This window comes from Enoplosus armatus, chromosome 14, assembly GCF_043641665.1.
Source record: "Enoplosus armatus isolate fEnoArm2 chromosome 14, fEnoArm2.hap1, whole genome shotgun sequence".
NCBI classification, from domain to species: Eukaryota; Metazoa; Chordata; class Actinopteri; order Centrarchiformes; family Enoplosidae; genus Enoplosus; species Enoplosus armatus.
The window spans coordinates 17,029,000-17,045,543 of record NC_092193.1 but is presented as its reverse complement, the minus strand read 5'-3'; the positions used below and the strand labels follow the sequence as shown (position 1 = coordinate 17,045,543).

Sequence of the window (16,544 nt, the reverse complement as noted above, 5' to 3'; positions counted from 1 at the left end):
GTTGTTTGTCTTTTACAGTGGGTGTTCAAAGCTGTTCATTGGGAGATCTGTTTACCCACTTCTTGTCACTCTTTAAGGTTCAGAAATGCGGATGTATAGCTTAGAAGATGAAATGATTTATCATTTTGTCAGCTCTATTTTTATCCAATAGGTTTGTTCCATTTTTGCCATTTTTTAACAAAGTATAAAGCAGTTAATCAAAGGGTGAACTGTCCTTTTGTTTTTGCAACTTTTATCCTCAAAAATGATTTTCAGGTTTTCACAATTCATCAGGTTAATATAGAGCTCTGAAGAATTCAAAACCTCTAGGCTGAAAGATAATCTTCATAGCCGTTAAACACCACGTGGATCTCATGTACTAACAGCGTGCTGGGCAGAAAGACATCGACGCTGATGTGCACTCAGCTTCAGGTTTCCGTCGCTGAGCTCGTCCCGGATCTGTCTCAAGCTTACAAATAGACGGCTGTGCTTTTGTGTCAGGAGTGAGGTAACGTTGGCACAGGAATAGCTTGCTTTGTGGCATCGGTGCAGCTTCAGGGATCTGTGGGGAAAGGGAGAGAGAGAGAGAGAGATACGGAAAAACAGGCCCATAACCGCAATTAATTGTCATGTTGTGCTTGTTTCCTCCATTCATGGCTTGTTGCTAACAAATGCTGAATGATAATCAGACTAAGCCGTTCTGATTGTGTCCCGTTTCCCCTGCTTGGTGATTAAACATCAGGACATCAGCTGGAGTATCACTTCCTCTGCAGGCACAGGGTCTTCGATCGCACCGTTTTTTTAAAACACAGCTCAACATTCACTCACATCACAACCGAAACAGCTGATTGACGATGCTGGAGTTCATATCACAGTTTGTCAAGTGGAGCCGTTGTTTGCAAACATTCAGTCGGCTTAAAAAACGTCCTGACTTTCACAATGTAATGTGTGCAGCTTTCATGTCCAGCGTTACAGTACACACTACAGTCCCTGCTTTGGTTAGCTGTTGTCAGGCAGTCATTGCCCAGCATTAACACACACACACACACACACTCACTCTCTGGAGACGGGCTGTGTTCAGGCCTATGCACGGTTAGACGGTGCTTTTGTTTGTGGTGTTCAGAGTTGGCGTTTTAAGGCAAGTCTGTGCTTGTTGTTAAGAAGCAGACTCGCAGCATATGACTTGATGTAACATGGTATCTGCATATAATATATATAGATATATATATATATATATATAAATATATATCTGTGCTATCACAGGGGATTCTTTTGTATGCCACATGTATGCTATGGGTGGATTTTAGAGTTACTTTTTTGAAGACGCTTGAAGTACAGCAGGTGATGTTCTTGTGCATCACCAGGGGTCATGACCATGAGGAATGGGATTTTATAAAATACCATTAAACAGTCATAGCAAAATAAAAAAGAGCAGCCCTTCCAAAGGGTGTTTATTTTTCTCGCACTTTAGACTAAAAATGGAGAAACAGGAAGGTGTGTTTATTCAGGCCACCGAAGACACATCTAATGTTTAAAATGCTCTTAAAGATGAATCAGAATTGATGCAGAAAGTGCAGCGTTCCAGTGGGTAAACAAGGATGAATAGTGTCCTGTCTGACTCCTCGGGGGAAGGGGAAAGTCGAACCACGCCAACTTCATGGCATTCCAGGTCTCATCTCGTAGCCATAACTAACAGCTAACGGCTTGACACACACACACGCACACATGTCCTTGGACCATTTCAGAGATTTTGTTCAGAATGTTACTTGTTTAAAAAAAAATTTTGTACTGAAGCTAAAGACTATTTTGAAGTTTGCTTTAATACAGTCAGCAGTGATTGGACTGTACCACAAAGACACTATTTCAAATGATGTCTATGACAGTGGAATGGTATTTTATAATGTTTTGTTTTTAGATGAAAAGCTTTTTACACTGCATTCAAGCGTGTTTGCTATCTTTTGTTCCTACCGAAAGTACTAACGTTAATTCTATCTTTGCTATGTTGGAGAGCCCTTGAAGGTTTTGTACTTCTCAAAACTTTTGTAATTCTGATTTATTTGTAGCTACATACACAAAATGAACAAAAAATATAAAATCTGGATTTAATTGTTGATGTATTATAACACAAAACATGTAAATAACAATTTGCAGATTTTTTTTCTTGTGTTGTCTTTGCCCTCACCTATGTTGTACTCTCTTTCTCTCTCACTCACATGGTTACAGTCCGCAGCCTCCTGATCTGACTGTTGTAATATCACTCAGATTTCAAGGTCTAGAATAAAATCTATTTTGATAATATGAACGTGTTTGCTCATTTGCTTTTAATTTCCTCGCTGCTGCACTAATGCCATTTCTTTATCGAAGAGGTTCTTGAATAAATGTCTGTGTGGGAAGCACACACCTGTATAAGCTGCGTGTCATATGTCATGCATACACAAACCAAATTACACCAGACAATTTTATTATTTTTACCCAAGCTAGCAACATGGTTCTAGGTATTGCAATGTCTGTCGGTCTGTCCATCACTTTGGTCCAGATATCTTAACATATTTTGGATGGATTTCCATTCAATTTGGTGGAGACACTTGTCTCCTGACTGTTAATCTACTGCCACCGTTATTTAATATTTGGTTTTGAGCTGAATGTTTTGTCAAAAAAAGATAGATTGCCAAGAAATTCGGTACCGAAATTCACCTGCAGGATAAATTGTAACAAATTCGGTGATCCCTTAAGTTTTCATCTAGCACCATCATCGGGTCAAAATTTTGATTTGCTCAATACTTCGGTTTATGAGTAAACTGCAAAACGAATTACATTTCCATCAGCTTCAGCTGCACTTTGTTTTTAGTGTTTATTGGCAACTGCTAGCATGCTAACACTACACAAAGATGGTGAACTTGGTAAACATTATACCTGCTGAACTTCATGTTATCATTGTCATTGTGTGCATGGTAGACTCATAGTCAAATAATGTGGAACAGGCAACAGCCTCTACTGTTATACATTGTGGTATGAGCTGCTGAAGTTCAATAGGCTAAAGAGCCTTTAGCAGCCTTTTTGAATGTCATTTAGATTATAAAGCACTTAGAAGAGATATTAGCCAGGAGTTCTATTTCATCCTCTTTTCCTCACATTTTCCCAGTTGTCTCACTTAACCTTACTGCAGCTGTTGTTCCTATCTAGACATTATGATGGTGTGTGTGGGTTCAGCCCCAGGAGGCTTTCTTACACTGAAAATTCGAGCATGCTGGTACTTTGCTTTTCAAGAAGTATATTTATCGTGGGAAAACGAGAGGTCAGTTCATAGAGAAAAACCATAGTGACTGGCTGAATTCGCACAATCTTGTTCTGCATCGCTGAGTTCAAGTGTGCCATACGTATTGGTACATTTGCCCTTTTCTACAAAATATATAAGATACAAGATTTAACACAGGATTCAAATACCAAATTGACTAGTTTTGTTTTTCCTTTTTGTTTCCTCTTCTTTCAGCTCTTCATTGAAGCTGTAATATATTTACACTTGTGTGAAATATGTCAACAAGATTCAGCCTGACATATTTTGTGGAAACCCCACCTTGTTTGCTGCCATTTGGTTTCCTCTTTACGCCTGTTTTTGTGGCCTATTGGTCTCACTACTGACTCACATATACACACACACACACGCACACACACACACACACACACACACACACTGCACTACTTTCACTATCATCAGATCTGGGCTTGTTTGTGACTAAAACATGTAGTGTGTAGGAGGTTCATCGCCTCCTGATTTACATGTCATTGATTTGTTGGAGGAAGAGTACAACCTGTCTTTTGTTTACTTTCTTGGAAATACACAAATTGTGGTTGCTATACCAGGACATGACAAGGAACTAAAGACAAAATGCATTTGCTTTTTTCATTATGTAAAAGAGAAAAACCCTTCATCCTCCTCATTCAGTATTGGCTGAACATTTCATTTCATCATTATCATTCGTGAATATTCGTGTTGTAGCTGCACTAGACCAGTAGTTTTGGCATAGTCTTAGAACTGTATAAAAAGAACTGCCAAGAATTGCTTGTGGTTGTTGCTTGGTTGTTAGGGTGTTGGTAACCACATATTCATAAATGCGTGTTTAATCACCAGTTCCCATCATGTGTGTGAGTGTAACTTGGTGTGTGTGACTCAGAGTTCAATGAAAGCTCTGATATAGCAGTGTTGGCGCTAAATAATGCAAGAAAAAGCAAACATACTTCTCAGTTAGCCAAACGTCTGTCCTTCAAAGTCATTAAATGTTGAAGCTACAGTGGGCAATGTTATTGAATTATAATTTTTGTTGTAATAACGAATTTTGACCATTGCATGTCACTAACAATTTCTAATTGAAGGGCTTCAACAACAGAACAGCTGTAACTATGACGGTAAAGGTGTGTTCAGACAGAACACAAAGCATATTTTTGCCCCGTGTGAATCTGCCAATGTACAGTACAGACGCACAGTTTTTGACTGGGCAGCGCTGTTCGGGCAGCCGGTAGTTCTGGGGAGGGAGAAAAGGGGAGAAGAAGAAAGGAGTGGAGAGTTTGCGGCGTTCGAAGAGGAGTGTAATGGCTTCATGTGACTGATCGGTGTTGTTGGGACTTGACTAAATTTATGAGGAAAACCCAGAACGTGTTGGACTGATTCATTCCTTCTCACACACCCACGTCGCTTACACTGGTGGCAGCGGTGGGATGGGCAAACAGGACCATCAAGGACCAGTTGGCAAAATATCTCTATACCTGAGGAGGTGAATGGGACGGCCATCTGCGACAGGCTGAATTTGCATGCAACACAAGTGTTCACTCCTCAACTTAACACACTCCCTTTTTCCTGGCCCATGGTAGAGAGGCCCGTCTGCCTGCTGATCTCCTCGGAAACTCCCCAGGAGTTTCAAATGCCACTCTAGGTACTCCAAATGAATATGCCAATTCTGTATCAAAGAGGCTGTGTGCCACTTTTCACTCTGTTGCACATAACATTGAGATAACAGGTGCCCAACAAAAGCACTGCTACACACGCAGTTTATAAGCCAGGTGATTTAGTGTGGGTTGACCTTCCTGCCCTTGCTAGACAAAAGCTGTCACCTAAGTGGACTGGCCCTTTCAACATGTTGAGACAGTTAGACTCAGGCACAAGCGATGTTGGCGTAGACTATGAACTTTAGGACCAGCGGGATCCTAGAGCTAAGCCTAAGGTCACTCAATACAACCGCCTGAAACCTTATCGCTCGGCCTGGTCAGCTGAAAGTTCACCCTCATCTTCAGGCCTGGCTGCACCAGCAGACAGCCCAGGACTGCTCACTGCACTCTCAGGCTCCAGACCTTATGTTTACTGGAGCCCATCCACACAAAGGTGCCCTGTGACTCCGACTAGGGCTCAGACTAATGTTTGTCCTCTGACTCAGAGGGCTGCCACTGCCACGACACAGTTGGGAGACAATACTGCAACAGGATCCAGAGAACTGTCTCCTGTAATCCAGCCTTTTGCACGAGTAAGAGCCAAATCGAGACGTTGTGTGCGTCCCCCAGTGTGTTACAGGACTGTTGAATGAACTGTTGCTCTTTTTGTTGTTGGATTAACATATATGGGCATGTAAACAGTGACTGAGAGAGATTGTTGTGGACAAAAAAAAGAAAAAGAAGAACTGTGTATGCTGTTCTACTATTAATTGTTATGTTACTCCTGTTGTATTACCTTCACCTGTTTATATTGGTGTTAAGTGTAAGTTGGCAAGTGTACGTTCAGTTGTTTTGAAGCGAGGATGCTTCTTTTGTAAAGGGGGGGAAGATGTGTAAGAGTGAGATTGTGTGATGGAAACAACATAAATTTGCTGAATTTCATACTAAAAAGACAAACTTATATAAACAATATAAAAATACCCAGTTGATTTGACCCATATTGTCTTCTGCTGAACTTCAGGATGCATCCATCTCTAACTGTATTGGAGTTAAATGTATCAGCCAGTGTGAAGTGTGTAGTCTTCTACATCTATGACCTCCTGACGTTCTTCTAATCACGTCATTCAGTATATTTTAGATGTACATCTACTGTACCAGCCGGTTATCAGACTTTCAGGTCAAATTCTGGACAGCTGCATTAAACGAGGAGTGGAGAATGAGTGGAGACGAACCCCAAATACCATTTCTGATGCAAACCAAATGTATTATTCAGTCGATTTGTCGTGGGAATATTGTAACGCACTGTTTGAATAAAAAGGCTGCCTTTGTCAGGGTGATAAAATTAAGAATACACCAATATATGTAGATATTTGGTGTGTTTGGTATGTCCATAGTTCTGTTTTCTTTTTATCCTTTCTGATAAAACACATTCATTAAATAAAGCCTTTTTAATATTTCACTCTGCTTGAATTCAATGTATGCATTTACACACGCTGAGCTACTTCAGTTTCTTTCCATACACGCTGGCAAATCTATAACCACAACCTCAACTGGGTTGACTCAAGAAAAGAGGGCTCTCTCTCTATTATTAGAACCAAGTGGCATCGTTTTTACAGGAAACTTACTAAGAAATGATTATGAAATTAAATGACTCGTAAAATAAAGCATTACCCAATACAAAAAAATACATGCTCCCTCCATTTTCCTCCACTTATTTTCCTGGACCAATATTTCCGGCAACATCCATCTGTGCGTCTCTTGTCATGTAAACTACTTATTGACGTAACCTCGTGAATATGCCATAAACAATGTCAACTTTTCGTCAAAGCAAAGCATCTCTTTAGATTGTTTTTTCAAGGTGATGTGGTCATGCGTACATGATAGCATACTGTATGAATGGGTTACCTGTTGCAGCTTTTTGGGGACCAGCCCCTTCATGCAGTCTGAGATCATAGTCTAACTTGGACAAAGTTAGGCTCGCTGTCTCCCCGTCTGTTTCCAGCCTTTATGCTACGTTAAGTGGCATATTTACCGTACAAAGATAAGACTGTTCTCAATTTCCTCATCCAACTCTGAGCAAGATGGGGAATAAGTACATTTCTCAAAATGTCAAACTATTACTTTAACCCTTTCTTGCCAGCATGGATCTTCAGAGCAAATCTTTCCCAGACTCAAAACCCACCACAACCCCGACACAGATGCGTCATCCAACAGTTTGGAGAGGATTTTCTGATGATACACATCGAGAATGTGGTCCATTGTCTCCATTCTCTGACAGCCGCTGTACAGGAGAAGATGCTCCACCACAAACCAGGAAATTCAATAAATTGAGCCCGCTTTGAATATCTTTGCTTCCATTTAACGTTGCATTCAAATCTCCAGACGAAGGAGAAGAAACAACAGCTGTAAGCAGATACATCATGACAGACATAGTTTAGGGGATCATTTTGAAAATAATTCTTATCAGAGTGTGATGTTTTTCTGTCATCCCGCCATTTGTGTGTCACTCACACAGAGATCCCCCCCCTCTCTCTACTACCACCTACAGACAGCAGGCCACCCCCACACTGAAAGAGGGAGGGAAGAGAGAGAGAGAGAGAGAGAGAGAGAGAGTAGAACCGGGGCAACCGGCACATTTACAAGCAACTTACAGTCTACACACTCAGAGCAAAGGATCAGGAAAAAAGACACTCTCAGATATCCTCACACAGACACACACAAGAGGGTTTGACTGCTTAATGAGGGACTGATGCCTGCGTCTGACGTGTGCGTGTCACCTCTTGTCACCTGAAGGAAAAGTAGAAACTTCAAGCAGAGAAGAGGACCTGAGCAGCAGGGAAGAAGACCGCGGCCGCCTCTGTCTCGGATTCACGCACACACACACAGACACACACACACAGACACACACACACACACACAGACACACACACATATTTTCTTTTGCCGGTGAGTGTTTGAGTGATCAGTCGAGTGATTGTGTGCCTTTCCCTCCCTCCCTTTGTGTGTTTCAAGTCTATTTATACAAATGGTGACTTTAGAAATATGCTTGAGGGGTGGTTCACTTTCACGGCGCTTGTTTTAGATGCAGCTGAGACAGAGGAGTGAGTGATGGACACTTTTTTTGTTGTTGTAATTTGTGCTCGCTCCAGTAAGTGCTGTCAGTGTTGTACAGTATGGTACATCACTCTGATAGAGAGTGACAGCAGAACAACCTGTTTACAGAACAAAATAGTGGCAACACCCTCAGTCAATATTTTAAAACCGAATTCATTCTAAGCAGCTGCATGTAACCATTGTGCACTGCAGCCATTTCTAGACCACAGAAACACACACACATACAAAAAAAAGATAAACGTCTAGGGAAGACTGTGAAGAAATGCTAGAAATAGAGGAGATTTCAAAGTAGTACTAACCAGCACACAATATCCTATACGCTGGGAAAAGGGTGTATTAATTGAGCACTGTCACATTGTTGGCCGATGACATTGTGCACCTGTCACATGAGCCCTGTCTCTATGGACGTCTTAATCAGACAAGACAGTTTGCTATCTATTGTGTTGGATTTTCTTATTGAGGAAATGAGACAGTCCTGTCTGTTTTGCAGTTTTTCAGATTTCCATGCAGATCTCGTGTAACAGTGTTGTATCATTGGTGGATAATGTTGAATTTCTTCTGTACTATAAACTGGTGTGTGTATATGTATCTAAGGCAGCAGGCATGTTATGGAGCTGGACAGCTGGACATGCCTCGTCCTTAAAGGGCCAGTTCACCCAAATTAAAATAAAAACAATGTCTCGTGTACTTTAAGCGGCATCTAGCCATGCAGAAAGTTTTGGGATATCTCTCTCGAAGATTTCTGCCACCACGCCGATACTATAGAGGTGAATTGAACCTGTGGTTCATTCAGAAATGGCACGTAAAATTCAACAGCAACTTGTTTTTCCAGAAACAATGTCTCTGTTATTATCTATGGACATTTTTCATTGTAACTACTTTCTACCAAAGAGGAAGTCTCCACGAAAACTGTGAAAAAAAAAAAAAACCCCACATGTGTTCTGTGGATAATCCAGAGTAACAGGGACGTTGTTTCTAGAAAAAGATGTTGCTGGTGAATGCTGTTGTTTTAATGTAATATTTTAATGTTGGGGTAAAGGCGGAAACCTCAGAGGCAGAAAAATCCTGCACATAAAAGTTCCAAAGCTACCTGCACGGTCAGATAACACGAGAGGCAAGCGTGAAAATGTTTGGTTTGGTTTTTTTTGCAATTTAGGCGGACCCGCCCTTTAAGGATGAGGCATGTTCAGTTGTCTTGCCCCATCACATGCCCATCAATCCTCCCTTACACTCTCATACTCATACATTACATGTGTAAGTCACAGTCCAGCATGTGTGTGCGCTTATCTCCATATATATAAATCCATCACCATCTGTCAAATCACTGACCAGAGTAAACACATGTAACTGACATGTACTTTGCGACAGGTAGACTGTAAAGTAACGTATATGGCCCAGTGTACTATATCAGAAACAATTGGGTGTAACAGTAAGTGTTTCTGTGTAAGAGCGTGAAGCTGGTGTGAACCAGAGGTGAAGCAGAGTTTCTCATTTTCAGGCAGAGAGAAATCAGAGCCATTCTGAGCCAGTGACCCCATTAGGCACAGGCCATCCAATGATGTTTAAAAAGCTCTCGGGGTGCGGTGGGAGTCCCAGGCCCCGGGCCCATCATGATCCCCCCTTGGTTTCAGCCCGGGCCCGGCCGGAAGCAGGCTATTCTCGTCCCGCATTGTGCTGCCGGGCTATTCTGACGCTGTCCATTGTGTCCGAATGCTTTCCATGACTCTCAGCGATTTCAGTGGGTCTGCACCTTAAACCCCTCCATTATGGTCTGGCTTGCATTGCCACATTTGCTGTGTTGGCATTTGCTTTCATTCACCCCCCCCCCCCCCTTCACCCCAACCACTAACTGACTTTTTACCCAACACTGAATACAAGTGGGTGTAGTCAAAGCCAAGTTCAGATCCAACAACAACTCTGTTTACTGTAGTTTCATTCGTGCTGCTGCTTTGAAACACAGAGTACATGATTTTCTCTTTCTGACTGACAAATGAAAAGTCCCCTTTTCACTGTCATAAACGTTTCTAATCTAATTACAAAATGCTGCACATGAGGTAACACATCATGAAAAAATACATCCTTGCAAAATGTGACATTCAAACATAAAAACTGTCACACTTTGTTTCCAAATAGGGAAGTTCTTGGCCAACAGACATTCCATTTCCTTTTCCTCCTTTTGAAAGCAAAGGGAGCAGAGGTTCCTATTTGTCAAACTCTGTCACAAAAGTAAATGTGCTCTCTCTTCTCAGTACTTGAGGACGATAGCTTCATGGGTGAAAGATGAATCTCTGGCTGCTGGGCGACTGTGAGCGTGTGAGAGATTCTGCTGCGATGGAGGACGTTTCCCAGCAGACAACAGTGACTCCCAGCGCTGCCTATGCCTCCTGCTGAATGTGGAAAGCCTAGGATGGAAGACCCACCAAATGCTGCTCTGAGGCACTGGAACAACACTCTCAACCATCTCGCCTCCACCTTCGCGCATACCAGCTGCTTCGCCCCCATCAGCAATCAGACAGGGACCACCGCCACCGGGTGACAATATTCCAGGATGTTTGTGAATTTCCGCCGGATACGAAAATGCCAGTGTGTGCAGCTCATGACCACCTGCCTGGTGCTGTCGGTGGTGATGGTTTGCTGGGAGCAGCTGGACAACACCGTCGTCAGCCACGTCAAGGCCTACTCCTACCGCTACCTGGTCAACCGCTTCACCTACATCAACAAGAGCCTCACCATCCCACGTGAGCAGGCCAGGAGCTTCAGCAACTTCCGCTACCTGCTGGACCACCGGGATAAGTGTGCTGGCAAGGACGTCCTCCTCCTCCTCTTTGTCAAAACATCCCCAGAGAACACTGAGAGGCGAAACGCCATCAGATCCACCTGGGGTAATGAGACCTACATCCAAAACGCCCTGGGAGTGACAGTCAAGGTGGTGTTCGCCTTAGGAGCGCTTCAGACCAAGGAGGAGGAGCCCTCATGGAGCAAGAGGAGCGGGGTTGGTGTACAGGAGCAGCTCATCCACGAGGACCGTCTCCATGGTGATTTGATCCAGCAAGACTTTTTAGACTCCTTCCACAATCTGACCCTGAAGCTGATCCTTCAGTTCCACTGGATGCACAGCCGCTGCGCCCATGCACGCTTCCTCATGACCGCCGATGACGACATCTTCGTCCACATGCCCAACCTGGTGAGCTACCTGCAGGACATGAGCAGCAGAGGCGTCACAGACTTTTGGATCGGTCGAGTGCACAGAGGGGCGCCGCCAATACGCAGCAAAGACAGCAAGTACTACGTGCCCTTTGAGATGTACCAGTGGTTGTTGTATCCTGACTACACAGCTGGGGCCGGGTATGTCGTCTCCAGGGACGTGGCAGACAAAATCTACCAAGCCACGCTGACCCTGAACGCCTCTCTTTACATAGACGATGTGTTCATGGGCATCTGTGCCAACGCCGTCGGTGTGTCACCACAGGAGCATGTCTATTTCTCAGGGGAGGGCAAAGCGCCCTACCACCTGTGCATCTATGACCAGATGATGACCTCACACGGCCACGTGGAGGACATCTATGATCTGTGGAAGGCAGCGACCCACCCGCAGGTGAAACAAAAGACCTCTGGACTCATAGGGAGGCTGTACTGCACAGCTGTGAAAATGTCTCTCCTTTGTAAACCTTACTATTTTAACACCTACCCCTGCAAAGCAGCCTTTTTGTAGTATTACTTCAGGTTTGTGTCTGTGTCAGCATGTGACAGAGAGAGAGGGAGTGTGTCATAGGTCATAATGAAAGGGGGAACATTGCTGTGAATATTACCTCAGTCCTTTCAGTCGGACACCCGTGTCAAAACACTGGAGCGTGTGTTCTGTGTTTTTCGAGAGGCAAAGAGACCAGACGATTCATGTTTGTCACTGTTAGTGTGAGATCAGCAACACGTCAATGACCTCTAGTCTCGGTGGTTTAGTAATGTAATAACACTGGCTTTGCATTGACAGCAGAATGTGCTAAAAAAAATAGGTCCTGAAAAGAGGCTGTTGTCCCAACTCAAACCCACCTCAACGAATGGGATTTTAATAGATGAACTAATTTATTTTCCAGCCAGTTGATTAAGTGTGTACTTCCTCCTTGTCCTGGATTTCTCTGTGATACACAAAAGGTTTGCCAAAACTTTGAAGTACTCAAAAAACAAAAACACAAGGACACCTCTCTCACTGGCATTTACCTATTTCATTACCTTAATAGTAAATCAAATTCATTTTTAACAACATTGACGGACCTGTAGGAGGTTTCTAAAATGACGATGCAAAGCATTTGGGCTTTCCTGATGTGTGAGTCAAAGTACGGAAAATATACAGCAGGTCAGTGACGTGTCAGATCTAAAAATGTCTCCCCGTCATGAAGTGCAAAATTCCTCACAGTGAAGTAGAATACTGTTCAAACTGTTCAAGAACAGTTCCTGTGCTGAAAATAATGACAAAGTAATGATGAGCAACAAAGTGTGGGTTCTAAATTGACAGTTTTGTTGTTATAAGATATTTTTTTTTGTAATTCAATTTGTGAAAAAAGTTTTTTATGAAATAAAATCTCCAAAGTGAAAGTTTTATTATCATTGTAGCAGTCCTGAGTAATGTCGGTTTGTTGGTCAGGAATGAGCTTAGGAAACATCTATTAGCAAACACTGGAAGATATCACTGGTTTGATTGACTCATTCATTACAACTTCACCAGTATATTTCCATCTCAACACCTTCATTATGTTAGTGAAAGAAAACAACAAAACACACTTATTCTGGAATGTAACCCAGATTTGTTGTAAGTGTCCAATGAATTCAATTCTCTAAATATTCTCCGCAAACATCAACAAAATGTTTCTCCCCAGTAAAAGTGTTCATTTGTGCAAAAGTATCTGTGTATCTATGCACTCACTCAAAAGCAAATACAGGTATTTCCAAAATGTCAAAATATTTCCTTTACTCTAGATATTTTTCCAGACAAGGTACATGTGACTACTAAAGCGCACATTTCAGGGTTCAAGCTTTTGTCAGCAACTCGTGTAATTTGTTTTGCAGGAAATGTCACAGGTGAAAACAGATTACTGAAAAGTCAAGATAAATAACTATCTTGTGTAAACATTGCCTTTAATGGCAGTGCTTTTTCAAGTTAAATAAGGCATAAACAAAACCTATATTTTATTGAATCCGACATAAAGATGGAGTGCCCACTGAGAACAGTACCAACGGTTAACAGCACTGTCTTCCGGCCCACAGACAGCAGATTCCTTCATACCTGAAGTATTTTTACACTTTTACCACATTCAGTTTAGACAGGAAGCACTGAACCACAATGCAGAGTAGATACAATGCATGCATACGGAGCAAGGCTCTGAAACCATGTGTGGAAGGTGCCAATTACTACACAAATCAGCCTGAAGCCTCAATCCCTCCATGTGTTTGCCCTTCCTCTCCATAGCAACAGCAGAGCGGAGCAGGTGTAGGTGCTACACAAGCCTCATTAGAGTGGAACTGCAAAAATCTTGCATGAAAGCACGCCACAATTTACAACCCATGCGTATTTTTGTAAGTGAAGGAATGGACTTTGCCTGAGCATGCATACTGGAATACTGCTCACTATGATTTTTGAGTTAGGCGTTTTCCGTTTGACATGTGATACGTGGTGCCAAAAATACACCCCGGCTTCGGCCAGAAAGTGTCCTCAGTATGTCTGCTCCGCGGAGGCATCTGGCACACTGCCGATAGCATTAACTGAGGCTGGTCCTGTGTCAGTGCTCAACTGATGAGAGATAAATGTCAGAAACCTTCACAGTCAAACAAAACTGGTGTTTTTTTCAGTTGTTATCACATCATACTGAAACTGAGTGACCTTTTCAGAGTTACCACAGATTAAATAGGCCAAGACAGAATGAAGACTTTCACACTCCTACATCACTGAAGGTGTGTGATGATGTAATCATTCATCTGTTGTATCTCTGTCAATGCAAACTTTTGCGGGATTGCTTTTTGTATTTATCTGCATTGTTCCCTACAGTACATCCTCCTGCTTCCCCTCTGAGAATATTGAATCGTCACCAAATCTCATCTCAGTAAATATCCATGTTTTGCTTTTAACCTCTTAAACGTCCAAGTAAACTCGCTGTGAACTGTCTATATGTTTATTTATTTATTTATTTTATGTTTATTTATGGCACCTCATCCTGAAATGTGATGTTTCCTGGATTAGCTGTCCTCCAAACAGCTGCTGTTTCCAAGGCAATGCATGAAGAAGAATAAGTCACACAAAGGATTCAGACGAACCTAAAAACACAAGCTGTAGCTGTAACTGTTGGCTGATGTTAAGATATTGACTTAAAGATAATAAATGTGCAATAATGTTCATTTAAATGAGAAGGTCTGATAATGTCATGTACAACATATGAGCCGTTTTGTCTAATTAAACGGACAGAAAGTGGTTTGTTATTTTTAGATTTACTCAAGTGATCATTACTGAGAAGCAGCCCGTGAGGAGTCAGCCGCTGACTTTAGTCATCAGAGCAATGAAGCTCATCTTTACTCACTTCCCAAGAGGTGGCCTTGCAAAATAATTGTGTTGACAAAATTAACATGCTAAAAATAATTGCAGACTGTGCTGGTCAATGCACCAGCTGAGCCCCATGGGCAAGCTATAACTACAGCTTATTAAAAAAGACTGTAAAGAGGTAGCCCATCTCCTAATAAGAATTGGCTCCTTTCTTTGTAGGCTGGCAAAACGTAACCTTAGGCTGAATACAACGAGCAACAAAGACGATTCACACAAGTGAGGAGATCTGTCAGTTTTATTGTTGGGGAGAGCTCGCTTAAGATGAACGTACTTCCAAGGTTGTTGTACCCTTTACAGATGTTGCCAAATTTGCATCCGAACAGCGTTTTTGCATATTTCGGTGAAATGTTTACACAATTTTTCTGGCAAGGCACAAATTTCATACAAAAATAGGTCAATTCCAGTGACTTAAAGGAATAGTTTGACACTTTGGTAAACATGCTTCCTTGCCAAAAGTTAGGTGAGAAGATCAACATCACTCTCATGTTTGTACACTAAACATGAAGCTACAGCCAGCTAGCTCAGCTTCGCATAAAGACTGGAAACAAGGGGGGAGCAGCTAGCCTGGCTCTCTCCCACAGCAACAAAATCAGGCACGTAGGAGACCAGAGGGATTTCTGGCAGAAAGCCTTTCTAACATGTGGTTAACATTGTGAAACGTTGGCAGTTTGGTTAGGTTTAGGCACCAAAAGCTAGTTGTTCAATGTTGACTTACTATTTTAACCCAAACCATGATCTTTTCCTAAACCTAACCAAGTATTTTTTTTGCCTAAACTTAACCAAACTGTGACTGAAAACTGAAAATAATTGTGTTGCTCTTTATACTTCTTGATGTTCTATGTGCTTTCTGCCAGAAAGTCTTCTCCCATGTGCAAATATCAGCCTACAAAAAGGCAATTGTCAAACTGGTGGGTGGATTTCTTTTTTACCTGTGAACAGAGCCATGCTAGCTGTTTCCACTAGTCCAGTCTTTATGCTAAGCTAAGCTAACCGCCTGCTGGTTTTTGAGTACAGACATAAGAGTGGTATCAATCTTCTTGTCTAACTCGGCAAGAAAATGAAAAAGGAACAAGTTGATCTAGGAGTCCCCAACATACAGCTACTGTATATTACTAGGCAGCACATATGGACAGATTAAACATGAAGCTACAACCAGCAGCTGGTTAGCTTAGCTTAGCATAAAGACTGGAAATGGGGAAACTGCCAGCCTTGCTCTGGAGATTAAACATGAAGCTACAACCAGCAGCTGGTTAGCTTAGCTTAGCATAAAGACTGGAAATGGGGAAACTGCCAGCCTTGCTCTGGAGATTAAACATGAAGCTACAACCAGCAGCTGGTTAGCTTAGCTTAGCATAAAGAATGGAAATGGGGAAACTGCCAGCCTTGCTCTGTGCAAAGGGGGCAAAAGTAACAATCCACCTGCCAGCACCACTGAAGCTCACTAATTCACACTTTATGTCTTGTAAATGTCAAACACCTTTAAAAAAAGTGGCTTGTTTCCCTCATGTCTTAAGTTCACTGACATTAGGAGAAAGAGTGCTGTAATGAGTAACAATGCAGTCTTTATGGGGCTTAAAGAAAATACGTTCTTTACGACTATCTGATTTTTTTCCTGCTACTTACAAATACACCAATTCATTCCAAAAACCATACAGGTCTTCATTTTAAAATACTACACAGGCTGCATTATACACTGTTACTGAGAGGTGAGCTGAGCTTAAACACTCCTTAATGTGTTCAATGTAAGAAATTGGTACATATGCACAAATTTCTTTGCCCAAGAATATAGACATTTTGGAGAGAAATGACAAAGGAGGCAGTCAACTTGATTTGGAGTCATCACCCCTTAAGCTAAGGTAGACAGTGCAAAAAATAGAGCCATAATGAAAACCTAACTGGAAAATTTGGGTTTGAAGTTTTTAAGAAGAGAAATGTGGTTCTCTAC

General features: G+C 42.1%; 1 protein-coding gene across 1 annotated transcript; it reads left to right on the top strand.

Moving 5' to 3' along the window:
* The first annotated feature begins 10,541 nt into the window (after window positions 1-10,541).
* On the top strand, window positions 10,542-11,725 carry b3gnt5b (UDP-GlcNAc:betaGal beta-1,3-N-acetylglucosaminyltransferase 5b). The gene has a single exon (XM_070919131.1). It carries the CDS (start codon window positions 10,562-10,564, stop codon window positions 11,723-11,725), a length of 1,164 nt encoding a protein of 387 aa, XP_070775232.1. The 5' UTR covers window positions 10,542-10,561.
* Window positions 11,726-16,544: the final 4,819 nt, after the last annotated feature.

Bases quoted from the DNA above. Each gene is read 5' to 3' on its own strand.
- b3gnt5b (XM_070919131.1), top strand. From the start codon at position 10,562: ATGTTTGTGAATTTCCGCCGGATACGAAAATGCCAGTGTGTGCAGCTC.